This window comes from Sapajus apella, unplaced genomic scaffold (assembly GCF_009761245.1).
Source record: "Sapajus apella isolate SASKATOON/1434 unplaced genomic scaffold, GSC_monkey_1.0 scaffold16, whole genome shotgun sequence".
NCBI classification, from domain to species: Eukaryota; Metazoa; Chordata; class Mammalia; order Primates; family Cebidae; genus Sapajus; species Sapajus apella.
The window spans coordinates 11667528-11692912 of record NW_022436956.1 but is presented as its reverse complement, the minus strand read 5'-3'; the positions used below and the strand labels follow the sequence as shown (position 1 = coordinate 11692912).

The 25385-nt window shown below is 50.7% G+C and overlaps 1 protein-coding gene across 19 annotated transcripts in view; it reads left to right on the top strand.

Moving 5' to 3' along the window:
- GRAMD1B (GRAM domain containing 1B) overlaps positions 1 to 25385 on the top strand; it is a 269058-nt gene that overhangs the window by 225551 nt on the left and 18122 nt on the right. For 18 of the 19 annotated variants that reach the window (XM_032285138.1, XM_032285135.1, XM_032285127.1 and 15 more), the window contains 9 exons: positions 2691 to 2711; positions 12911 to 12995; positions 13565 to 13668; positions 14453 to 14548; positions 16188 to 16268; positions 19312 to 19427; positions 21190 to 21346; positions 22495 to 22684; positions 24521 to 24664. In XM_032285138.1, the coding sequence (XP_032141029.1) occupies positions 2691 to 2711; positions 12911 to 12995; positions 13565 to 13668; positions 14453 to 14548; positions 16188 to 16268; positions 19312 to 19427; positions 21190 to 21346; positions 22495 to 22684; positions 24521 to 24664 (994 nt within the window). Of the gene's footprint in view, positions 1 to 2690; positions 2712 to 8612; positions 10367 to 12910; positions 12996 to 13564; positions 13669 to 14452; positions 14549 to 16187; positions 16269 to 19311; positions 19428 to 21189; positions 21347 to 22494; positions 22685 to 24520; positions 24665 to 25385 lie in introns of those variants that run through there. The other variant, XM_032285144.1, reaches the window with a different exon arrangement.

Below are 25385 nucleotides of genomic sequence, written 5' to 3'. Positions count from 1 at the left end.
GTTCTGTGCCTTCCTTCCCTCTGGCCCTGTCCTCCAGGTGGGGGTGCTACAGAAACGAAAGCCAGAGGATGAGGGACACCCCTCCCCACCCCCCGAGGCCCACAGCTCTTCTGACTTCCCTGCCCCTGTGAGTCTAGGTCATCCCTGTCTGGTAGTGCCTTTAGGATTCATTTCTAGGAATGCAGAACCATGGTGATCGAATGTGCCTCCAACAGGCTGGGTAGAGTTGAGGGACCCTGGCCACAGTGGACAGGCTTGGGGGCTGCTTTAGACATGGCTGGAGGGCTGACCCATTGTTCCTGTGGCCCCTCAGTGGCAGCAGGTAAGAAACTGCCTGGGATGGCTGTTCAGGGCAGAGCCTCAGCACAGTTCTGCTCTTTGGTATCTTTCACATTTCTTTTCAATTCTTTAATACATTCTCTAATCCACCCTTTACAAAGAGCAAACATTAGATACAAGGGCATCACAGAGCAGGTTAGAGACAGGACTAGCATCCCTGCCTAAGACTGTGTGTGACTTTCACACATTGTTCCACACAGATTTGGAAGGCACAAGTGCCCACATGCCAGCCCATGCAAACGGACCATCTACTTCTGTCTACCTGGGGCAGGAGGGAGCCCTGTGCAGGAGGAGTCAGGCATTTGGGGTCCCCCCATCAGCCCATGTTCTTGTTGCCTGCCTTCCTCCTAGGGTCTTCTTACATGAAGGCCACGACACTGAGATGAGGATCTGGGGGCTTGGGAGATCTCCACTGTGACTCAGGGATCTCATGACCTGGGTTGCATTTGAGGAAGCATAAGGAGACTGTGGGGCCATTGGGGCCGGCAGCTCCCAGAGTGCACCTTCCCACTGCTGGGAGGTGTCTGCACAGCCCGCTGCCCTGTGGGCTCTAAGTCAGGGCTTCTGTGTTAGGACCCAAGAAGTGAGCTTCAGACCCCAGATGCAGCCTGCTTGCCCCATCCACCCCCTCCAGAAGGGGGTAGCCTTGACTGCAATCCTAGAGGCGAGTTTTCAGGTCTGGGACTCCTATATGGCCACACCTTTCTCAGGAAAAAACAGTTTTTAATATTTGGATTTGGGCCCTTTACCTGCCGAAATCTCTGAATCAGAGAAGGAGATGAGGCTGTGATGGGAGGATGTGGCCTCCGGATGGACTGTGGTGACAGGCTTTGTTGGAAAATGACCCTGGAGAGCATCTTGCAGAGGGGGACTGGGAGCCTTGCCATTGGCTTCTGGTCACATCCTGGCCACGGAGGGCATGTGTAAGGGCGAAACCGTTCAGAAGCAACCCCACCCACGATAGACCCCTCAGCCCTTCCAGCTCGTCTTCAGACTGGTTTCGCTGGTGGGGGGTGTGGTGAAGGTGGACCCTCTCTACAGAGTTCCAGAGGGAGAGAGAAATCACATGACCAGTGGTCATCACTGCGGGCACACATCCACCCTCGAGTACACAGTCACTTCGTCCCCTCTAAACACAGCAGGCATTCGAGGACCGTGGCTACTCTCATCTGCCCTTCTGGGTCAGGACACTTTAATAGCAGGTAGAGGGGATCCAGACCTCTGGGTAGAGCTAAGGTATTGATCTGTGGGCAAAGTTTCCCCACCCAGTGATCCCTAAAACTAAAAATAATCTACGGCCCACCAAGAGATGGAACTTAGGCATTTGTGTGTGTGTGCACGCGAGCGTATGCATGTGTGCCTCTATGTATATGTGTGTGTGGTGTGTGTCTGTGTGTGTATGTGTGTGTATTTGTGCATGTGTGTGGTGTGTATGTGTGTCTGTGTGTATGTGTGTGTATTTGTGCGTGTGTGTGGTCTGTATGTGTGTATATGTGTATGAGTGTGTGTGTGTGTGTATGTGTGCACACAAGCTTGTCTATCTGCATATTCATCTATCTTTCAAGGGGAAGTACATAAAAGACGACTGGCCACTGGGCTTGCAGACAGAAAAGGCACAATCTTAGCTATCCCTCCTCTTCCCTGGAGACACATTCAGGTCTCTTTCCTCCTGGGTCTGGGAATGGAGAACATCTACATTCTGGAGCTGGGGTGGGGTCTGTTTTGCTTGTACTCAATTATGGCACCGCTGGGCTGGAAAGGACCCTTAGCGATTATGTGCTTCAACCTCCCACCCATGCAGAACCGCCAAGCACTCCCCGACCATTACAGTTTAGGTACAGCCCAATTTTGGCAAAAATTTACTCACTTGCCTGCTGAGATCAAAGTTGGAGGGAGTTTTAGGTAGACCATTTTCTACCTCAAAAGTGTCCCACCCTGCCTTTTACAAGGGGCTGTCTTAGAGCAGAAGGCTGGGTTGGCCGCCATCAGCATTTTGCTTCTGGTCAGGGCCCATTTGGGGACTGGGTCTCGAATGCCCATAGTGCGCCCCTCACTCCATCAGAACCTTGCCATGGGGTTCCGACTCCCTTCCGGTTGAGCTCGAGCTGGTGCTGCCGCTGCCTGCCACCCCGCCCTCGGTGGGCTTCCAGCATGGACTGCTCCCGGGCCTCCTTTCTGGAACTGCCTTGAGAAAGGAGGACCCCTCCTGAGCAACCACATGGGAAGCATTCAGCTGCATTTGGACCCCTCCTCCCTGCCCACCCTCTGCTGTCTGTGTACCCTTCCCTCTGGCCCTTCCCACCATCTTTTCCCTGACTAATTCTACCTTTTCTTTCATTTTCTCCTTTCAGAAAAGCCAGAGTTGGTATAATGTAAGTATTCCTGTTTCTCTTCTTGTTGGGTATCTGAGACGTGGGAGGGGAATGGAGGTTGGTGGGGGAGAGGTGTGGGGTGTGGGAGGGGAATGAAGATTACCGGGGGAGAGGTGTGGGTTGTGGGAGGGGGACGGAGGTTGCGGGGGAAGACGTGTGGGGTGTGGGAGTCGGATGGAGGCTGGGGGGAAGAGGTGTGGGGTGCGATTGGGCTTCCCTGTGGGTTTCTTTTCTTAGCAGCCCCTTTGCTCCTAAACCACCTGCAGCGGTCATTTTCTGCAGCAGACCAGGGCAGACTGGGGAGGGAGGGTTTCATTCAGAGGACCAAGGAGGCATGGCCAACCATATCCCCTGCCTCACTGAGGTTCTTAGACAAGGGTCCATCAACCGTAAAGGAGGAGACCAGTCAGGGAGGGAGTGGCCATTCCAAAGCCAGATAGAATTCTGGTGCTGGAGCAGCCTGGGGGTCTGAACTTAGTTTTCTTCCCTTAATCAAGACATTTTGGGGCAAATGCAGCCAGAAGACTTTCCCCCATTGATAGAGGAGTCAACCCATGTGATGGGATTTGACCTCTGTCCCAAGTACCCCTTTGACAGCTACAAAAGCATGCCCTTTCTACAAGACCTCCTGGCGCATGGGGCTGTGGCGAAGGTGTGGAGCGGGGCCACTGTCTAGGTCATCCTAGGGACGCCCTGTGCAGCTGCTGCAGGCCTAGAAACTGTTGTGGGGTAAGCAGGCCTGGCGGAGGTCCCAGCCTCTCAGTCACGCAAACTGGGTGGTGGGATATGAATGTTTTCCCCTGCAGAGCAGCGGTCTGAGGCTCTCAGCCAGCTCCTGCTGTGTGTTCTGCCCTCTGGGACTTCACAGAGAAGGGGCTGACCTCAGATGGTCCTCTTTACCTCTCTGAACCTGCCGTCCTCACACCTCAGTCTGCTGAATCCCGGGAAAGCCATCTTTGCCCCCTCCCTGGACGCACCAGGTTCTGCTCCAGCAGGCGAGGTGGGCATGGAGCAGCCGTGTCTGTGAAGGACAGAGTTGAGGAGGGCACTCTGGCCAGGGGACGGGCTGGAGGGGAGAAGTGTGGGTTTGATGTAGGGAGAGGGTTGCAGATCAGTTGTGTGTGTTTTCCTAAACTTGGTGCTGGGTGGTTCCTCAGAGTCAGGCATGTGCTCATGAGTCCTGCTGCCCAGTGGCCGGTCTGTCCTGGGGGCACCACAAACAAGGCAGAATTTGAAGGGCTGTACAGAGTTGTGGAGAGGAGTTGTAGGCTGAAGTATCTTGGCGTGGGAGAGAACCCAGACTCTACTATCTCTGAGCCACCGCCTTGTCCCTTAGGACATTGTTGACCTGTGGCCTGGAGTAGGGGAGGGGGATGAGTGCTGAGCTTCCTGGGAGCGGCCCGCAGCCCAGCTATTGTGGGGACCCCAGCATCCTTCACTCAACTCTTCCTTGTGCCTTTTTTAAGCAGCATCACACAAATTCAGGCCCCAAAGGGGAACAGGCCCCACGTGGCTGCAGCCCTGTTAGACAGTTGGGACATTCTGGTTTGGACAGCCCAGCTCCCATCCTCGTTGTTAATCTCCTTTCTCTTCTTATCTGTCATTTCTCTTTTTATTACTCTTTAGCTCAGCCTTTGGCTTCGTCTCAGTCTGTGCTTCCTTGGATTCTTTTCAGCCCTTCGCTCTCTGACGCCACCCCTTTCCTTTCCTCTCCTTTTCTCTTCCACCGTTTCCTTCTTTCTGATTTCCATTCTCCCAGCTAGGTTTCCCTCTCTGTCTGGTTCTAACAGGCTTTACTTTCTCCCCTTCTTTCTGCCATCCTATCCCCTGATTCCTTCTCCCTTAGCCTCTTCCTGTAGCAATGGGCTAGAAGCAGATGCTGTCTCTTGGCTGGAGGATGGAGTTGGGCAGAAGTCAGGGGTTCGGATGACATGTATGAGAGTCAGCAGAGGAGCCGGGCATGACAGAGCTCTGCTTTCTGATGGTTCCACCTGCACCGGGGATGTGCAGAAGTGGTTGGACCTCAGTGACTCTTCGCATTATCCTCCAGGGTATTCTCTTTTCCTGGCTTTGTCCTGCCTCTTCCTTTATTAATCCTCACTTGTCTCCTTTCACCCTCTACCCTCTCACCCCAAGTGAATTATGGAAATATCCCTGACTCTCCACTTAGATCATTCATTCTCAGAGGCCAAGGGCACAAGGGGCTCTTTGCCAAAGAGCGTGTGTGGCCGTCCTCTTCTGGACTCATGTTGTCCCCCTGGGGTCCCCCTTGGGTGAAAGGGCACCCTGCTCCTTCAGTGCGCAGTGCCCATGTCCATGCTCTCACGTGCAGATGCCTTCTCAGGAGCTGCAGCTGAACGAGCTCCTCTCCCCAGCACCCCTCCACAGACGTCATCCGCGGCTTTTCAGGAGGCCCTTGCCCTGCACCTGCTGCTTTGACCTGGTTTTCTGTGTTTCCTTAGGGAGCTCTGTCTTCCTGCCTTGCCTCTGTGTTGCCCTGGGCTGGTTGGAATGTGCCCATCAGGCAGGATTCCTCTCCCCTTCTCAGCTTTGCTGACTGGCCCTCTATAACCTCTCTCTGGATCCTAAGATCAGCGCTCCAGCCATTCTTATATCTGAGGCTCATTCATTACACTAGATGTCCTTCAGAGAGGAAAAGGCATTATAGCGCCCAGTCCTGGGGATGCTTGCTGGAGCCCCTGGCTGGGGTTGGAGCAGTGAGAGCCAGTGCCCTGCAGAATCACTGATATTGGTAAGAGCATCTCAGGCCCTCTGGAACAGCCTGGGTCTGATAGGAAAGGAAGCCCAGCCACCACCCAGCCCATGCCCCAGCCTCCCCCTTCACCTCTGCCTCTCTGCTGCAGACAAAAGCATTTACTTTTACATGGCTAGCCAGGGAGGAGCCGTTGCCATGATGACAAACAGGCTTGGTCTCAACAGTGAGTCATGCGGAGAAAAGTGATTGGACCCCAAGGACACAGGGAGAGGCTGTGGCAGGAGAGTGTCAGGTCCAGAGTGGAGTTTGAAGGCTGTGCCATCTACAGGTGCCCTGAGTCCCCCCAGGCCTGATTATATCTACTCCTCCTTAACCCCGAAGCCCTAGTCTGCCACCCCAGTCATATTCATCAGTGCCCTCAGATCAAGAGAGCAGCCCCAGTAGACATAAGATGAAGGGAAAAGCAGAAATAGGGTTTTGCCTTTAGCAGGGAGCCGAGGGCAGAGTTGAGGTGCAACCCGGCCAGGGTTGTTGGGGCAGGAGGGCTGAAATGTACTCCCTCTCAGCCCCCGATGGGGCTTAGGATCACAGGGGTTTCCTTCCTAGGCCTCCTGGCACATTCCTGTGAGCAGTCTTCTCCATGGTAGCCCAGGAAGGACCATTTCAGAGATAAGAGCACAGAAGCCCAGACCCTGGCAGCTGCCTGAGACTTAGCACCCTGCTTGCCTGAAGCACCTCCGGTTAGGGCTGCAACTTTGTGGAGGTGAGGGAAGGATAGTGCAAAGCCTGGGGACTGGCTGGCCTAAGTGTGACAGCAAAAGAACAAAGGTTTGTAGGAATGCAATTCAGGGTGTTGGGGTGTGGTCAGTGGACAGGGTAGGAGACCTGCCTGGTACCTGGTGTTGCCTCAGAACTGACGCTGCTCCTCCACCTCTGCCTGTCTCCCCTCTGTATTTGCTCCCAACTTGAAGGGTCTTCCTGGCTCCCATCCTGAGTTTTTCAGATTGGCCCCCAGCCCAGCCCCACCCCTTCTCTACCCTTCTGCATAGGCCCCATGCCTGCCTCAGTCCCCCTTTCCCTCCTTTGCTCAGTTACCTCCTGGTCTCCTGTCCCCTTGTCCCACATCTGGCTTCAGCCTATCCAGATTTGGCTGCAGGGTCAGAGTTTCCTGTGTGGATCTTGACTGGTTTTTTCCTGGGTAAGATCAATGGTCCGCCAAAATCTGCCTGTTTTCTCCTGGGCTCCTCCACCCCCTCTTTCTTGCCGTCCCTGGGAAATGGGTACCACTTGGTCCCAGCTCCTGGTGTTTGCTGTAGAGTTAATGTTTAGCCCAGGGTCATTTCCCTCTCTGCTGGTTCTTGCCCTGCCCTACCCAGCCTCTGGCACGGATGTCAGGGAGACAAAGGCTGCTGCGTATGAGACTCATCTCCCGGGACGTTATCTCACAGGGCATACCCTATCTCTAAGTCACCCTTTTACAGCCCAGGCAGCCACTTTGCCTGTGGCAATACTCAGATATTTTCGAGTAGTTACTGTAAGGATCCAGAGCTTCTTGGAGCTACCTACTTGCCTACATACTGGGGGCCAGTGTCACTCCGAGGGAGACATTCTGGCCACCTTGGAAAATGGATTTGCTGTGTTCACGTACCACGCTGCTCAGGATTGGGCTGACATGCAGGGCGAAGAGAAGCTGGGCAGCGACCAGGCCCTGACAAGCCGTACATACAGGATTAGGGATCTCTATGTGTACATGTAAGATGCAGTGTAAACAGGCATCCTTTGAGAGGTAGATAAGGAATGCATTCACTTGGTAAATACTTTCTCGGTACCTGATACGGTATCCCTTATCCAAAATATTTGAGACCAAAGGTGTTTCGGATTTCTGATTCTTTTGGATTTTGGAATGTTTGCATATATATAATGAGATATCTTGGGACCCAAGTCTAAACACCGAATTTACTTCATATATCCATTAGACATATAGCCTGAGGATACTTTTATATAATATTTTAAATAATTTTATGCACAAAACAAAGTGCTGTGTTTTGACCGGGATGTGCCCCATGAGCAGCCTGCCACATGAGGTCAGGTGTGGAGTGTTCTGCTTGTGGCACCACGTTGAGGCTCAAAAGTTTTCACATTTTTCGATTAGGGATGCCCAACCTGTATTTGAAACACATCACGGCAAGTACAGTAGAAGTTATGGACCTGTTTGAGGCACAGATCCTTCCTGGAGAAGGTGTCCTTCTGTTAGAGTGAGACGTTCTACACCGTGAATGGAGAGCCATGCCTGCGTCCTTGGGGTGTCCATCTAGAGAGGGTTGTAGAAGTTTGCTAGGGGAGGGTTTGGGGGAGGAGTCAGACTCTTCTACTTTCTCCAACACTGTTTACTTGGGAGAATCCAGATTCTTCTGAATTAGCATCTTTGGAATCTACTTTTTTTTTTTTTTTAGAGTCTTTCTCTGTCACTCAGGCTGGAGTGCAGTGGTGCGATCTCAGCTCACTGCAACCTCCACCTTTTTTTTTTTTTTTTTGCTATAGAAATGTTTTATTAGGTCAAACTACTTACTATGAAAATGCTTTAAAATGCAGCAGGAGGAGATGTAAAGACTCAAAGAAGTGTGTAGTGACAATGGTTATCAGAACACACTAAAGAATCTACACTGCTTCCCCACTTTACCTAGAAAAGGAAGCTTCTAGGCTACCTCCTCCTCCTCAGCACACTCCTCAAACTCCTCCTCCTCAGCTGTGGCACTTGGTATTGCTGGTATTCTGACACCAGGTCATTAAGGTTGCTCTCGGCCTCGGTGAACTCCATCTCATCCATGCCCTCGCCCGTGTACCAGTGCAGGAAGGCCCTGCGCCTGAACATAGCTGTAAACTGTTCGGAGACGTGTTTGAAGAGCTCTTGGATCGCTGTGTTGTTACCAATGAAGGTGGCCGACATTTTTAGCCCCCGGGGTGGGATGTCACAGAAAAGGTTTGAGGGATTCTTCTGCCTCAGCCTCCTGAGTAGCTGAGATTACAGGCAACTGCCTCCATATAGGGCTAATTTTTTAAATATATATTTGTAAGAGAGACGGGGTTTCACCATGTTGGCCAGGCTGGTTTCGCACTCCTGACCTAAAGTGATCCGTCTGCGTCAGCCTCCCAAAGTGCTGGGATTACCGGCAGGAGCCACCGCGCCTGGTGTGGAATCTTCATTTTGAAATGTGTTCACTGGGCCATTTTTATTAATTTACCAAGACTCTTAAGACGAAGGCACCATTCCTCATCCTGTGCAGGCCAAGACCCTCCTGGCAAGGTGGCATAGCTGGGGAGGGTGACGGAACGGCCCCATTTGTTTCAAGGGTCTGACTTTCCCTGGGAATCCACATCTTCCCAGTCCCACTGTGGTCTCATCCCTGTCCCTAGCTTCTTGCTCTGGAGCCTCTCTTGCCCCATTGGCCTGGCTTTCATTTTGCTGCCTTGGGAACCCAAATTTGTGCTTTTAGAATTGCCGCTTTGCCCTTAAGATCTGACAATTTGGGGGGGCTTGATTCCCCTGTTGCTAATGTCGAAGGTTGTATGAGGTCCATGGGAAGGAAGAAGGTGCCTCAGACAGACCCCAAAGCTGTTGATCTCAGCTTCTCTGCCAGCAGCATATCTGAAACTGGCTCAGTAAAATCCCTAGGCGGCTGCTGCTGCTGTAGGGAAGCTGGTGGCTGGATGGGTTGGTGAGGGGTGAGAGTGTCTCCGAGAAGTCCCTGGCTACTTGAGTCTCAAATTTCGGATTTCATCCTAACTGCAGGGCCCTGGCACCTCCCTTCCCCACCCCATGCCTCCCTGTGGAGCCCTGGCCAGCAACTTTCCATTGCAGGAAACATCTGCTGTGGAGGCCAGGCTCAGCTGGGGGTTACTGGAGGACATTGGCCAGGACCATCACCCAGATCCTGTAACTTGAAGCATGTGTAGGGCCCTGCCCTGCCCGCCTACCCGCCCTGCCTCACTCCTTCCCTTCCCCTCTGCCACGGGTGACTTTAACAAAGAAGCCATTTGCTGGTTAGGCAAGCAGAGCAGGGGCTGAGGAAAGGGGTGTGTGTAGGGGTGGGGGTGAGAGCAGGCCCTGTTGCTGCAGCCAGTGGTGGCTGCTCCGCCTGGGTGAGGGCTATGAGTCATAGCCCAGTGCCCGCCCAGGCTAGAGGTTGATTAAACGTGCCACTCTATGAGACAGATCAGGACTGGGGAGCTGGGCATTCAGTTCCTTTGCTGGAGTTTCAGACCAACTATGAGTCACTCCGCTGCATATGAGTGACTGGCAGGGCTAGACCCTGGACGCGGCTGTGGACCATCCCTGTCCTGCAGAGTTTGCTTGTCCACCCAGGGGCCTGCCTTCCAGACCGCCAGCCAGCCCTGGGCACCTGCTGTACTGTCTGCATCCTCTGGACTCTTGGGGTGACTGTCTGCACTGACCAGGGGGAGGTGTGTGACCACACCCCCTCTGGGCTACTCTCAGCCCACGGACCAGCCAAGAAGGACAAAGCAGAGCCCGCCATGGGAGACTGGCCAGCTAGCTTGTGCTGAGAATCGCACTGACCACCGCCTCTCACTTGTGAAGCTTCACGCCAGGAACGCAGCTCTAGGAGCAGAAAGGATACCTGTCAGGGTCGCACAGGCCCTCTGCCAAGAAACCAGAGGCCACCATCTGCAGTCAGGCCAGGCGAGACCAGTTGTTTTCATCATGTGGGGACAGTCGGTTGTCAGTGCTCAGGGAGCCGGGCGTTGTTGGGAGGGGCAGCTGTGTGGGGCAATGGAACCGCTGACGGAGGAGCCGGAGTTCTGCAGCCACCTGCTGGAGCAGCAGAGCCAGGCGGTGCAGTGGTACCTGCAGCAGCAGCTCCACCACACACTTGCTGCTGCCAAACACTGTTGCTGGCACGAATCTGAGGAAATCCCAGCCGTGAGTGTGTGACCCAGTTTCTCTGAGTCTCTGTGGCAGTTCTGCATCCTCGTCATGCCAACTTGACTCTGCTACCCAAAGGCCCCAGATTTGACAATCTTGGAACCAAAATTATTTGACCATTTTAAATTGAAATAAGTGATCCAGGCCCCGCCTTTGGGGGTACAGGAGGGAGAGGGCTGGGGTCTCTGGCTTCAAGAGGCTGCATGGTGGCAGGGCCAGCATGCCCACCTAACGTGCTTGCCATCCACACAGCAGCCTCGTGGAATAGGCATGTGTTGATAAGCCTGGATAAAGGAGTCTCCAGACTGGCCACTTAGCAGGCCAGGCCTGGATGCACCCTCCCCTCTCCCTGTTGCTGCCACAGCTTTGTTTTAAGGAGAGGAGCAGCCCCTCGATTTGCCTGCAGGTTGGAGATTGTGGCCAAACACCCTGTACCTCCACCTCCGTGGATACCTGGGCTGTCACTGGTCATGCAAGAAGCAAGGGGGAGAAGGCACTAGGACAGAAAATTAGAAATAGGAAGACTTGGGGCTTCAGGGGCTTGGAGGTCCGACATCCAACCCCCTGAAGGTGGGTTTCACCCAAAGTGTGTTTGGGGTCTCTTGGTCAGCTGCTCCTCGGGTTGACACTGGAACTTTGTAAATACAAAGACCCAGTAGAGGGCTTGGAAGGCTAGTGGGGGCCCCTAAGCAGGTAAACATCTTGTCCCCAAGGGAGTGTGCTCTTGTGGGGAAGCCCTTCTGCTTCCTCTTGGCTGGAGGACCCTCCAGAGGCAGCACGGAGTAGGGTTTCAGACAGCACTGAGTCGGCCTGCCTTGCTTGTATTCCACTCCCAAGTTGCTTAACTTCTCTGTTTCTCCATTTCCTCAAGTGCAAAATGGGATAATAGAAATAATCCGGGATCACATGCAATGACACATGCGCATGGCTTATGGCTGTGCTTGGTACGTGGTAATAACTCATTTCACGTTAGCCACAGAGCAGCTCTAGAGGTCAGTTCGGTATAATGAGGAGCTCACTGGCGACTGGGTAGTCAAGCTGGGGTCTTCAGTGTGTGGACTCTGTTCTAAGAGGCAAGGGTGACATCTAGATTGTAAATCTCAGTACCAGTTTGAAACTAACAGGGGTCAGGGGAATGTTGTTTTCTAAGACTTTTTTTTTTTGTAGCCATAGGCTACACCCTAGGCTGAGGGTCAGCAGTGCTGTTTCTGTGTAGGTAGTCAGGGCATTGCCAGGTGGAGTGCAGGTATTTCCCTGTGGCTGTGCATGACTTGTCCTGGGTTGTGTACTTGCTTTCATCTGTCATCGGTAGTGCGCCTCATCTATAGGCGCATGTTTTCTTTTTAGTTTTTTTTTTTTTTTTCCACATTAAGATTGTAAGCCCTTGGACCAGGTGCAGTGGCTCATGCCTGTAACCCAGCACTTTGGGAGGCCGAGGCAAATGGATCAGTTCATGTCAGGAGTTTGAGACCAGTTTGGTCAATATGGTGAAACCCTATCTATACTAAAAATACAAAAATTAGCCGGGTATGATGACACACACCTGTAGTCCCAGCCACTCTGGAGGCTGAGGCAGAAGAATGGCTTGAACCCAGGAGGCAGAGGTTGCAGTGAGCTGAGATCGCTCCACTGCACTCCAGCCTGGGTGACAGAGTGAGACTGTCTAAACAAACAAACAAGCAAAAAAGATTGTAAGCCCTCAAAGGGCAGGATTTCTGTGTATTCAGCTGGCTCATGGGATTTCCAAGGAGGATTTGCTAAGGCAGTTTATGGGTATGAGCCTGCTCCGAGGCAGCCATGTACCTAGGTGGGAAGTGAGCACAGGAGCAGGGATCATGAGATCTGACACTGACCAGCTGAGGACCTTGGAAAGGTGCTTCTCTCTGGCCTTGTTCTCTTCCTCGATGCTGTAAAGATTGGATGAGATAATGTACAGATGGAGAGGGGAGCTGGATGCCTCTCATGTACCAGTTATGTTTTTTAATTCTCTACCTGTGTGCTTATTGTGGCACTGGTTTTACGTTTTGTGATTTTATTAGCACTATGTTTTATGATTTCTTAGAAAATTATGCCTTTCCCACACAGCCAAGTGCTCACTCTGTTAGTCATGATGACACTTTCTTCTGACAGATGCTCTGGGCACCATCATGGGGGGCTGGGTAGCCTTCTTGGGTCCCTGCTTCACCGTCAAGGTGGTGCTGGCAGAAGGCAGAACAGCAGTAGCTGGCATGGTGGATCCCAGGAAGCCCCCTGGAGGTGTCCCTCCTTCCTTTCTCTTACTGGGATAAGCCCCTTCTGGGTGTGTCTGACGTTTTCTAATTGGTGGACCCTGGCGGCAAAGTGTTTTGCAGCACCAGATTCTCCCCACTGTGTTTCTCCACACTGAGCCCCATTCCTTAGCCTGGCCTCCTAGGGTCTGTGGGAGAGCAGAGCCTCAACTTTGCTTTTTATAACACACAAGCAAGTGCTCCTCCTTCTGCACCTTCCTCCCTAACCCAAGAACCCAGGTGCATCCTGCTAACCTTGGCCATTGTCATGCAGGTGTTAAGCCCCACCTACAAGCAGAGAAATGAAGACTTCAGAAAGCTCTTTAAGCAGCTTCCAGACACGGAGCGCCTCATTGTTGGTGAGCTGGATGACCTGGAGGGGACCGGGAGGAAGTCTGGGGAGCCCTCGGCATAGCACTCAGGGTGCTCTGTCTAGAGGCCATGAGCCAACCCAGTAAGCAAGGGAACAGGGAGAGAGGCTATCCAGAGCCCTGGCTCCAGCTATCAGTGCTCGAGGCTGACTACCAGGCTTGTGGCAGCCTCGAGAGCCCAACCTGGAGTGAGTCACCAACACTTTTTTCTCTGCAGATGGCCCAGTGGCAGGAGGGGTTAGCATAGTTGTGGATGGGGGAGGGACGTTAGTTGAATTTGTTGGTCTTTTCCACCTCTAGCTTCCTTGGCCCACTTTGCCATCACATTTATTTATCTGCCTCTAGGCAGTTGCATGTTACGCCACCTTTATGCTCCTTATCATGAGATGCCAGGGAGTTCCTTGGCTGCTAGTTCAAGTGTCTGGTGCCCTTTGTCTGTGATGGGTGACTGGGATCCCCCAGTGCTGGTAGGAAGGTTGACAAGCCTACTCGGCAGTGGTTTGCTGAAAATGCTTCTTGGCTCTGAGCTCCCTCCCCTATCTCCGCTCCTACCACAGATTACTCATGTGCACTCCAAAGAGACATTCTCCTTCAGGGCCGACTCTACCTCTCTGAAAATTGGATCTGCTTCTACAGCAACATCTTCCGCTGGGAAACTCTGGTAAAGACCTGCGCATGCTCCCTTGGGCTGTCCCCTTGGCTACGGCTGAGCAAGCTGCCCTTGCTTTCTTCCTTTTGCTGACTTTATGCTTTTCTCAAGCCTTCGCGTAATTAACAAAACAGGCCTAAGTCTTGAAGGATACCCAGCTCTAAGTCCCAATAATAAGATCTCCTCTGCCATGTCTTCGCCTTCCTACCTCCCCCTTGGGTATAGAAGAGAGGACTGAGAGCATTTGCTTATGTCAGATGCAAGCACATATTTGGCATGAGTGACTGCAGGAGGAAGCATGGTAAAGTTAGGAAGGGCTTTGGCCTTGGGTCTCTGAAGAACCGGCTTGCACAGTTTCTGGGTTCTGTGACAATTAGCAACGTGATTTTAGGCTAGTCCTTTCTTTGCCTGTGTTTCCTCATCCCATATACTAAGGTAGAGAAAGATTAACTCGATGACTTTTGTGGTCCCATCCTGCACCAATACTCTCTGTTTCTGTACGTGGCAAATAATGGCAGGACCTCTGCACATTTAGCAGACTGTGTAGAAATGAGAAAGCTCCTTGACCAAGAATCAAGATACTCATGGCTGTGGACAAGGCTCAGTCCCCACTCTGCTGTGTGGCCTTTGTGAAATAAAGTGGTAAACCAGATGATCACCAATGTGGTGTCTTCCAGGGTTAATAATATGTAATCCGATTGCCTCTGTCTGCACTGGTGCCTCCTGAACACCGTTTACCTGACTTTGTAATGCCCCCTCTTGCTTGTTACCCATTCTCTGTCCTCTTGGATGCCAGCTGACAGTCCGTTTGAAAGACATCTGTTCCATGACTAAAGAAAAAACAGCTCGCCTCATTCCCAATGCCATCCAAGTTTGCACTGATTCAGAAAAGGTAAGTGGAGTCTGACTCTGGCCTTTCAAATTCTCCCTTACTCCCCTGTGCCTCACTCCTTCTACTCTTGTATTTCTGCCCTTTCTTGAATTACATGAATAAGGAGGCCAATAGGATTGGGATGTGAGAGGCACTGAAAGTGACGCAGACCCCAGGAGCCACCTCCTGGGTGGACAGGCCGGGGCAGGGCGAGCAGGGGGAAGCTGGAGTGGCTGAACATTGGACTTGGAGCCAGAACACCTGAATTTGAGTCCCTCAACTATAAGCGTCTTGTGTAACATCTCTGAGCCTAAGTTTTTTCACCTGCAAAATGGAGCCAGCAATATTTAACACAGTCTTGAAATAACATCATGTATTTGAAAACACTAAATTGTAAAGCAGTATACAAATGTAAGCAGTCGTCATTATGTATCAGCATAGCTGATTATCTCTCCAGAGGATGGGGAGTCTGATAGAAAATAATGGTTCCTATAAGTATGGGGAGAATATGTCAGATAAGGACAGAGCAAACAGTGACCTTTGACTTTTCACCAGAGCCTGAAGATTCAGAGGATCAAGGCTAGGGGTCGACTAGGTTTCTGCTGAAGACTAGGTTTACAGTTCCCTTGGACTCAAGCAGTTCAGTGGCAGGAACCAGGAGACTTTGGGGTCAGATAGTATTTGGTTTGACCTATTTTGTTGTTGTTGTTTGAGACGGAGTCTTGCTCTGTAGACTAGGCTAGAGTGCGGTAGTACTATCTCAGTGCACTGCAACCTCCACCTCCCAGGTTCAAGCAATTCTTGTGCCTCAGCCTCCCAAGTAGCTGGGACTACAGGTGCCTGCCATCACATCCAGCTGATTTTTGTATTTTTACGACGTTGGCCAGGCTGCTCTTGGATCTCCTGACCTCAGGTGATCCACCAGCCTCGGCCTCCCAAAGTGCTGGGATTATAGGCATGAGCCACTGCGCCTGGCCTGGTTTGACCTATATTTTGGACGCTAACCGGCTTCGTGATTATACAAGTGCCTAACCTCATCAGCCTGTTACGCTTTATTGGTTGTTAGCTTTGTTTGTTGTCTAAGGCTTGTTGTGTGGTTTAAATGAAATAGCATTTGTAGACCACCTTGTAGTTGGTCAGTAAAATCTTTATTACTTTCTTTGTATCTGTTTAATGGGTAGACTGCACAAGAGCAGGATCTCTGTCTGTGCTGTTTCTTATCCCTTACACATGTAGATTAGTGCCTTACACATACTAATATTCAAATAGTTGTTGAATGAATGAAATAGGTTGGCAGGTTTGTCTTCTCTTTCCATTTAGGCTGGTTCATAGCTCACCCCTTACCCAGTTCCAGTAGGTAGGTGAGGGGCATTTTTTTTAATCGAGTTGAGAATTTCAAAACAAGGAGAAAAGCACTAAGGAAAGTGTGGGTAAGAATAGAAGGACTTTGTCACACTGGGAGCTTAACAGTACCAGGTACCCAGGCCTCTGGTGTACTGACACCATCACTAAAGCAGAGGTGCGTGATCACGGGTAACGGAGTCATTAGTGTTTGGGGACGAAGTCAGTATTTTTTCTTAAAGTAAGGAGAACTGTGTCTCTCTTAATTATATTGTAACTCAACGACATTTATTGCCATTTTCTCATTTCTCCAATCTAGCACTTCTTCACTTCATTTGGGGCCCGGGATAGGACGTATATGATGATGTTCCGGCTCTGGCAGAATGCCCTCCTTGAAAAGGTAAGTACTGCCGAGTTTCCTTTTACTGTGGGACTGGCTGTCTCCACAGAAGCCCGTTTCTCCTCAGGGTTCCCCTACTGGTAGTATTCTCCCACTGACGGTAATGAGCCGACTCCTGAAAGTAGCATATAAATTCTCTCACTAACGGCCTCAACACCTCCAGGAGTAAGGCACTCATTGTCTTCAGGCACTTCAGCTTCACTGCTCTGAAATGTCCTGGGATTTTTTTCTAATCAGGTATGGTAATGTATGCAGTCATAAAGAAAGAAGTTCTTAAATTCACAGACTCCAGAAGTAGGAGGCACGGCAGGATGGGAGGGCCACCAGGGAAGCACCAGGGTCAGTCAGGAGACAGAATGGAAAAGGGGAGGAATGGGCAGAGCCTTTATTGTAGTTTTTGCAGGAAGGAGCTGGGGAGGCAGGGCAAGCAGGCCAAGCAGGTCTGGGATTGGCTAGTTTAAATAATTTCAGCAGGCTGCAGGGTGTAGGGACTGCCTCAAGTTGCCTGACACCTTGGAAGCTATAATAGATAATGGGGAGGGTGTGAATATGGGCCTTGGATGGGCTGGCTGCATATGAAAGGCCCACTCCTGGATGAGGTATCGCCTCTCTCTAGGAATTAGCTAACCCTGCTGGGTCCCTTCCCAGTCAGCAAGGCCCCAGATACCACAACATAAAATACAAAAAATGTAGTTAACCCAGCCATCACGAATTGACTTCTTGAGTGTTTAAATGAAGCTGTGAAGAGACACAGATGAAGGCACCTATTCATTCAGTGAGCCGTGACTGTGCCACTGCATTCTAGCCTGGGTGACAGACCAAGACCCTGTTTCAATTAAAAAAAAAAAGTTCCCACTCAGATGCAGTTGGATGGTAAGAAACTAGCTTTCAGCCAGAGAAAGAGACGTAAGAAAGAAAAAAATAATATATATATATACACACATACACATACACACATATAATGTTTCTTCCAGGATTAGTTAATTTTATATGTGTCTTTTTTTTCTTTTTCTTTTTTTTTTTTTTTGAGATGGAATCTTGTTCTATTGCCCAGGCTGGAGTACAGTGGCACGATGTTGGCTCATTGCAACCTCCACCTCCCGAGTTCAAGTGATTCTCCTGCCTCAGCCTCTCAAGTAGCTGGGATTACAGGTGCCTGCCACTGCACCCAGCTAGTGTTTGTATTTTTAGTAGAGACAGGGTTTCATCATCTTGGTCAGGCTGGTCTCGAACTCCTGACCTCGTGATCCACCCATCCAGCCTCCCAAAGAGCTGGGATTACAGGTGTGAGCCACGGCGCCTGGCCATGTATGTGTATTTATGTGTGTGTGTGTGTGTGTGTGTATTTATATGTGTGTGTGTGATTGACGTGCGTATTTAAATATATGCATTATATTGGCCTTGACTGTAGCCCAAGCAAATGGCTGCATAAGAAACTGAGTGGATTTATTATGTAGAGTTTCTTCTTTCCTGAGAGTCTATAGCCCTAGTATCAATCCTGATAACTTATTTGAGCTGTGGTCCTCTGCCTTCATTCACCATCAGTAATAGTAAAATGATCAAGTGTTTTAGTCTCCACCGGCAGGTTTGAATTTTCAGTTCACAGCTCATGTCACTTTTAAATAAGACACGGGGTCATTCGTATGCTTCACAAATGCCCTCACAAATAATTGTAAGAATTGGGGCTGCTGAAGGTCTGCTAACTGTGCTTGTCCTGACCATGGTTGGCCAAGCCGAGCCAGGTGGTGTTGGTTGGGGAAGGCTGCAGAGAGCAGCTGAAGGGTGGAGCAGGGCAGGATATAGTTTGGCGGAGAAGCAGATGTGTCCCAGGCAGGATGAATGTTGCACATAATGCCAGAGATAGGAGGTGGAGGTCCGAGAGACAAGGAGGAGATACCTCCCTCGGGCACTATGAAGGCCAGCATAGAGATACTGCCCCCAATCCCGCTGGCCTAGAGGCAGGGTTCCAATTTTGCCATTCCAGCCACTTCTCTTTAGTCAGAAAGCTGGAATCCTAGCTCAATGTACTCTGCCAGCTGCCTGCTTCTTAAACCATACCTGAAACCATGGGCTTGGGAGCTCTCAAATTCTTTAAGAAGTCTATTGGTGCAAACATTTTTGAAATGGCATTTTTTTAAGATAACGATTGCTTCTGTTTTTCTCCATGCCCTTGCCCTCTTTTCCACACCCTTATCCCTGTCGCCTTCTCCCCTCCCTCCAAGTCTGAGACTCATTCATGGTCCCCGCCTCCGATCTTAGTTATTTGACATCGCTTTGCCTCTCTCTGGAGACTCTGAATCCAATGAGAACAAAGTTTTCTTAGGGCAGTGTTTTCTGGGAGGACACATAGGCACCCAGTGAAATAAGAAAACACTGGAACTAATGCTTAGAACTGCAGGCAAACATTCCACCTCAGAACAAAGAAGGAAATATTTGGGTAGTCACAAGATTGGGTGAGATGACCTGTAAGGATCCTAAAACTGTGGGAACGTAAGACTCTCTACACATAGAAACTGTTCAGCTATGGAATGGGCCATCTTTGAGGTCAAACTTTATTCTTGGAAGTGATCCAGTAGGGTCTGTAAGGCCGCAGTTAATACAGGAGGAGATTTCTGTGCAGTATGGTGGGGTACTGGGTCAGGGGACCCCTGGGCATTCATTCAGAGTACTAATCAGAAGCTCTGGGATCACCGTGGCCCCAGAGTTACGTGGGTTTATGCTACTCGGTGCTGGACCTTATCCGTAAGAGCAAAAGATGAGACAGTTACCATCCTCTGGGGGCCACTTGGTCACGTTCTACAAACCTCTGTTGAGGGATCGGGCATGGAAAGGCCAGCTCCTGGCTTTGTTAAAGTCCATATTTTTAGGCAGAAGACTGGCATCCTGCTGAGACCCCCAAGGCAGATGGGGGTGGTTGTGTGCCTCTAGTTTCAGCTAAGGAGAGAGGAGTTTCTCTTCTTCCCCAGGGACGCCAGCCCGGCTCACTGCCTCTGTGCAGAGCTGGGGTACCTGAGGGCTCAGTTGTTTCTTTTCTCTCCTGAAGCCTCTATGTCCCAAGGAGCTCTGGCACTTTGTTCACCAGTGCTATGGGAACGAGTTGGGCCTGACCAGTGATGATGAGGACTACGTGCCCCCTGATGATGACTTCAACACAATGGGGTGAGTGAGGCCCAGGGTGGCTGCCTGGAGGCAGTCAAGCAGGTGCCTGCAGGAAGAACCTCCCAGGCAAAGGGAACAGCATGCATGGCTGTGCAGCCGTGGAATGAACTATGGAATGAACGAGGGAAAGTGGTCAGAGGTAAGGTCAGGGAGCTCGAGGGGACATAGCCAAGGGCCTGGCCAACTTTATGGTTGGCTTTTACTGAGCATGGGATGGGAAAGTTTTGCATAGATAATTGCTAAGGTCTGATTTAACACTTCAGTAGGATCACACTGGCCCCTGCACTGAAAATACATTGAAAGGGGAACCAGGGCAGAGGCAGGGAGACCCCATTAAGAGGCTGTTGAGTAATTTAGATAATTAGATGAGGTATGGTGGTGGTTTGGAGGAGAAATGGCAATAAGTGTTTAGTTCCTGAACAGCTATTGAAGGACATGTTGATGGAACAGAAAGGAACCAAAGGTGACTTTCAGATATTTTTGGTTTTAATGTCTAGAAAGATGGCATTGTTCTAAACAGAGAGGGACAGTACTGTAGGCAGAGCAGGTTTCAGGCGGAAGATCAGGAGGGTGGTTTTGGGCAATTGAGATTGAGATGCCTGTTAGCCAAATGGAGATGTCAAGTGGGCATTTCGGTTTGGAGTGTGGAGTTCACAGGGAATCCAGGTCTGGGGCCAGAAATGCAGGAATTACTAGTGGATAGCTATGAGATTCACTGAAATTTCAAGTGACTGGGTGAACATAAAAAGTTCAAGGACTGCTTGGGAGCACTCAGTGGGGGGAAGAAGGAGCTGAAGAGATCTTGAAAGCAAGTACAGTGAGGCAGGAGGGCCCTAGGAAGATTTTGTATCCTGCAGCCAGAGGAAGGAAGCTAAGCAGAAGGGATTGTCACTGTATCACACGCTGTGGATAGGTTAAGGAAGAATGGGAAGATGTGCCAGTTGACCAGCACAAAGCATGCTTGAGGGTGGAAGGGAGGCTGCAGGCTTGGTGGTGGTACAAGAGGCATACAGGGAAAAAAGCAAGAAAAGAGCATTGAATGTGTATAGTGCTTAGGTCTGGGCTCAGTCCAAATAGTGTCGCTTAACCTCTGTGAACACCTGTTAGGTTATCTCTAAAATGCACATGATGATTTCCAGAGAGTTGCCAAGCACCTGGATTTGTTAGGTACAGGTCAGATGATGATGATGGTGGTAGGGTGATGATTGCTCCCTTGGAGGAGACTACAGTGGCATCCCTGAAGTATTCCTGGAAGGGCACACATCTTCATCTCAAGGAATTTTTCTTTTTAGGTGTATATAATGCAGTGAAGTTTTCCAGTTATCATCCAGAATTTGGGCAATGCCACTGAAGGAGCGCTTGTGTCCAGAGTCCTGTCTTAGTCACTGTTTGGGAAATGAAATGCGTGCTCAGAACCCAGATATTTGATTCAGAGGCTCAAAATGGGGTGGGAACCCATGGAAAAAAATAGCTTAAGACAAATAATACTTCTATTTAGGTGGGGATCTATCTAAGGAGGCTGCCTAGAAAAGGTGTGTTTGCAGTCAGATATTTTACATGGGAGGCAGGGAGGTGTGGGACAGGATGTGAAGGAGAGAGCGATGGGGTAAGAGGGGGATTTTCGTTTAGAGGAAGATTATATACAAAGCAAAGAAACAGGAAATCCCATAGATTTGGACAGATAGAAGGGTCTGAGAGTCTTAAATAGTCTGCCATCTTGACCCACTAAGGTTAACGTGGACTCACTGGTGTCTCCTCTCAGATACTGTGAAGAGATCCCTGTGGAAGAGAATGAAGTGAATGACAGCTCATCCAAGAGCAGCATAGAGACCAAGCCAGATGCCAGTCCACAGCTGCCCAAGAAATCCATCACCAACAGCACGCTGACATCCACAGGGAGCAGTGAGGCCCCTGTCTCGGTATGGGCAGTCAGCCCTTGGCTTCTACCCCCAGTCCTGTGGCCAGCCAGTGTTTCCTAGCTTAGTTCACTGGGAACCCCACCTGGAGAGCAGATAGAGAGGAGATTGGTTACGCTGCGGTCAGTTTCTTCAAGGAGGCATTCTGGAGCAGATAGGCCGTCCATATTCTAGTGATGTAGCCCAGGCCCAGAGCTGGGGTGAGATGCCTGGGGTACAAGATTGGATTTGGCTTCTGAGCGGATGAAAACCATTTCAAGTCCACTGTGTGGGCTTTGCTTTTGCTGGGCTGTTGCTGATCAGCCCCTCTGGTAGAGAACAATTCCAAGTCCTTTCTCACTGCCGTAATCTGAAGTCAAAGTCATGCATGAATATAGAACTATAGAAAAATTGTTTATCCACTCATTTGGTTGATGTTTACTGAATATACATGTTGTGTCTTATTTTCCCACTGTGGGAGACTTAGTGGAAGCTGTAAAAATGTGTAAGAGGACCTCTGTCCTCTGGGACTCTGTTATAGAGGAGATAGAGCCTTGATGAGAAGAGTGTGTCAGGGCATGTGCTGGCAAACAGAGGAACAGGTGGGGTTCTTCAGGACAGGACTCCCTCAAAAGGGAACCTTGGATTTCAGTAGCTTTTGGGTCAGACCACCTGCCCTTAGAATGAAAACATTATTCATTGGATGCCTGGTCTTTACTTTCTGCCTCTCAGGTCATCTTTAAAATGGAAAGAGTTGTATTGATTCCCTTCCATGGCTAACAAAAGAATAAGTTTAAAAAAAAAATGCTTATGAAGCCTTTGGAGCTTCTTAGGATAAACAGGTACTACCTGGAGGCAGGCTGACCTTATGTAGGCAGGGTGGTTCAGGTGTGGCTCCAGGAAAGGACCTGGCCCTGTGGGGGACAAGCCCTGTGCACCTGGGGAGCTTGTGCTGCTGGAATGGCGAGTGTGAGAAGTGCGGCAGTCCTTCTACTGTGTTTGCCCACCCCTCTGGCAGCTCTGGGGAAGGGCTTCAGAGCCTGACTCTGGCTTCACTCTCCAGCAACTCAGCAGGGAGTATGAAAGCTGCCAAGCCCGATCCCTAATCTCCCTTTGGAGAGTATATCCAGACCAGGTTTCCCCGGTGGGTGACTCCTCTGTCTTGGCTCCAGTTTGATGGGCTGCCCCTGGAGGAGGAGGCACTGGAGGGAGACGGGTCCCTGGAGAAGGAGCTTGCCATCGACAACATCATGGGGGAGAAGATTGAAATGATCGCCCCCGTGAACTCGCCTTCACTGGACTTCAATGACAATGAGGACATCCCCACTGAGCTCAGTGACTCTTCTGACACACACGATGAAGGTGGGCATTTGAACACAGGCCTGGAGTGGCCCTTTCTCTATTTTGAAGGCTAAAAGGGAATCTCTATGTGGGGACTGGGGTTACTCTCTAGCTTCCTGGTGGAAAGATGGGAGCAGAGCTTCCACAACAAAAGGCACCTGTGTTATTAGTATACGTCCCTGTTTTCAGTTATTTGCTGTAGGAGCCTTTCATACATAATGCTTTGTTCTATCATTTAGTCTTGTCACTAAATGTACCTCTTGTTGCCATTGGCTTGCCTTGTGGCCCTGACCCTCACAATCATGCAAGGCTAGGCAATGTTTATAAGCCACAAGGAAGGCGCCAGTCAGCTGCTTCCTGGAAATAATTGGATTTTAACAGAAACGTCCTCAAGATAGCTACAAAACTTGTTAATACCCCCACCGTGGGGTGTTTAGGCCCAGCTAGAAGAAAAGGTGTTGCTGAGTCAAACAGGGTTTGGAGACTCCCTTGTTCCTCTAATTTTTGTAAGCAGGGACTTTCTAACTTCATGCCTGCATAGGAGAGCTTCTAGGTTCTCACCTGGGAACATGATGCCTCTTATCTCCCATGGAGAGAAGCCAAATTCTCAGCATTCATGAAATTGATTGGTGGATTTTCTCCATTGAATAAGTGGCCTGTTATGACTAGTGAGCATATGAACACAGTGCTCACTTGTGGATCTGTGAACACCTCTCCTAGGGGCCACCTGCAGTGGTTTTCTAACCTTTGGTTGGTTTACCCACCCCCACGTAGAGTCCAGGGCCAGCACAAATGACTGCATGGGTTGGGTACTGCCTAATTCCAGGGTGCCGTTCACCTAAACTAAGGTGAATCCTCCCAGCGCTGTGCTTGTACAGTACCCATCTGTGCAGTCATAGGACTTGACCCTACGAGGCACTTCAGAGTTCTCTGGTTTCCTCAGTGTCTTGGGGGTGCCAGAAATGTCAGCCTCCTCCTGAGATCACATACCCACCCATGCAGGTGCAATAATTAGGGGCTGAGGGGTGCCAAGGGCTTAGGGGGAGCACTGAGGCCTTAGCAGCTCACCTGTATCCTCAGGTGCATTCTCCTACAGCAGCTGGAAAATTCAGATTACAGGTGAAATTCTCTGGCTGGCAATATTCTGTATATGGATGCATTGATGTGCCCGGGGGGGCTCTGCGTCCCTGAGACGAAAGGAAGCTCCATTTCTGGAGTTCTCCCACACCTTGCTCTGTGTGCTGCTCATTCTGGTTTGAACCTTATTTTGCGATATGATGAAGCCGTAATCCTAAGTTTAAAAGGGGGAGTAGATGTGGGCATCATGGTAGAAACAGGCTGCCTTACGGAAGTGTAGTTAGGGATCACAGTCTATTGGGCCAGCCCCAGCCTTAGGAGCAATTCTGTACACTGAGTCTTCCAGATTAATCTATGTCCTCTCGAACACGCCTATGCCGTAGGTTACGACTGCAATTTGTTGTCAGAGGACACTCTCAAAACCCCATCCTTTGGGTTTAGGCAACTTTGGGAAGTAGTCATTTATTTAAATTTTAGTCTAAGATCAACGGACTTAGGGAGGTTTGAAAGTGTAAAAGCAAATCGTACATTCCCAAACAAAGAATGAATGGGCAGAGTGTCAGCTAAAGGAAATGGTGTGCATCCCAGCAAATGAAAGACACTGAAAGCAAAGTCGTCAACTATGGAGCCCGTGAGCTCAGCTGTCCTGCTCCACGGCCTTTCCATACCCTTGGTGGCTGTGCCCGTGTTAGCCGGAGAAATAAGTGCTCTTGGAGGATGTCCCTGGGGCCCCCTGCCCCTCCGCGGTCACTGTCTACTTCCTGGTCCTCTCTTGTGCAGGGGAGGTCCAGGCCTTCTATGAGGACCTGAGTGGCCGGCAGTACGTGAATGAAGTCTTCAACTTCAGCGTGGACAAGCTCTACGACCTCCTGTTCACCAACTCGCCCTTCCAGCGGGACTTCATGGAGCAGCGGCGCTTCTCTGGTCTGTTTTGCTGGGGCTGAACCCCCTAACCCTCCCTCTCTGTCCTCGCTTCTTCCCTCTCTACATTTGCTTCCTTCCCTTCCTTATTCCTCTTCCCACACACCCTCCTTCCCTCGGTCACCTGATGGCCCAGACACCCTCTCTCCAGCCTTCTGCAGTGCTAGAGCTCCCTCAGGCCCTGTTGCCCTCTCTTTTCACCAGCACTGCAGCTTCACCTTTGCCCACTGCACACCACGCACTTAATGCTGGCCCCTAAGGCCTGCCCTGTCACTGCCCTCACAGGGCTCACTGTCTAGTAAATCACAGCAGCTCTCACTCGCTGGCGGCACCCACTCTATGCCACTCACATGATGTTATCTCATTCAGACCTCACAGCTACCCTGTGTGTAGGTACCCATGAGGCTGCTGGAACTCACACTGTTAGTGCTTACCTCACCTCATGCAGCTAAGGAAGAGCTAGGATGGGCCTCACATCTAGGATCTGGGGGTTCATGCTCTGACCCTCTGTGCTTCTGCCTCCTCCCCTTCCTCCAAACTCTTTCCACAGCAGGGAGCGCTAAGCATCCAGCTGTGACAAAGCATTTGGGCATCAGCCATCCTGTGTGCCAAGAGGAGAGGGCATGCTCAGGGCACGGGGAGGTCATGGCTTAGAGGAGAGGACTTGTTCCCAAGGGACCCTCGCCACAGTAACACCAGTGTTGCCAGCACCCCGTAGGTGGCC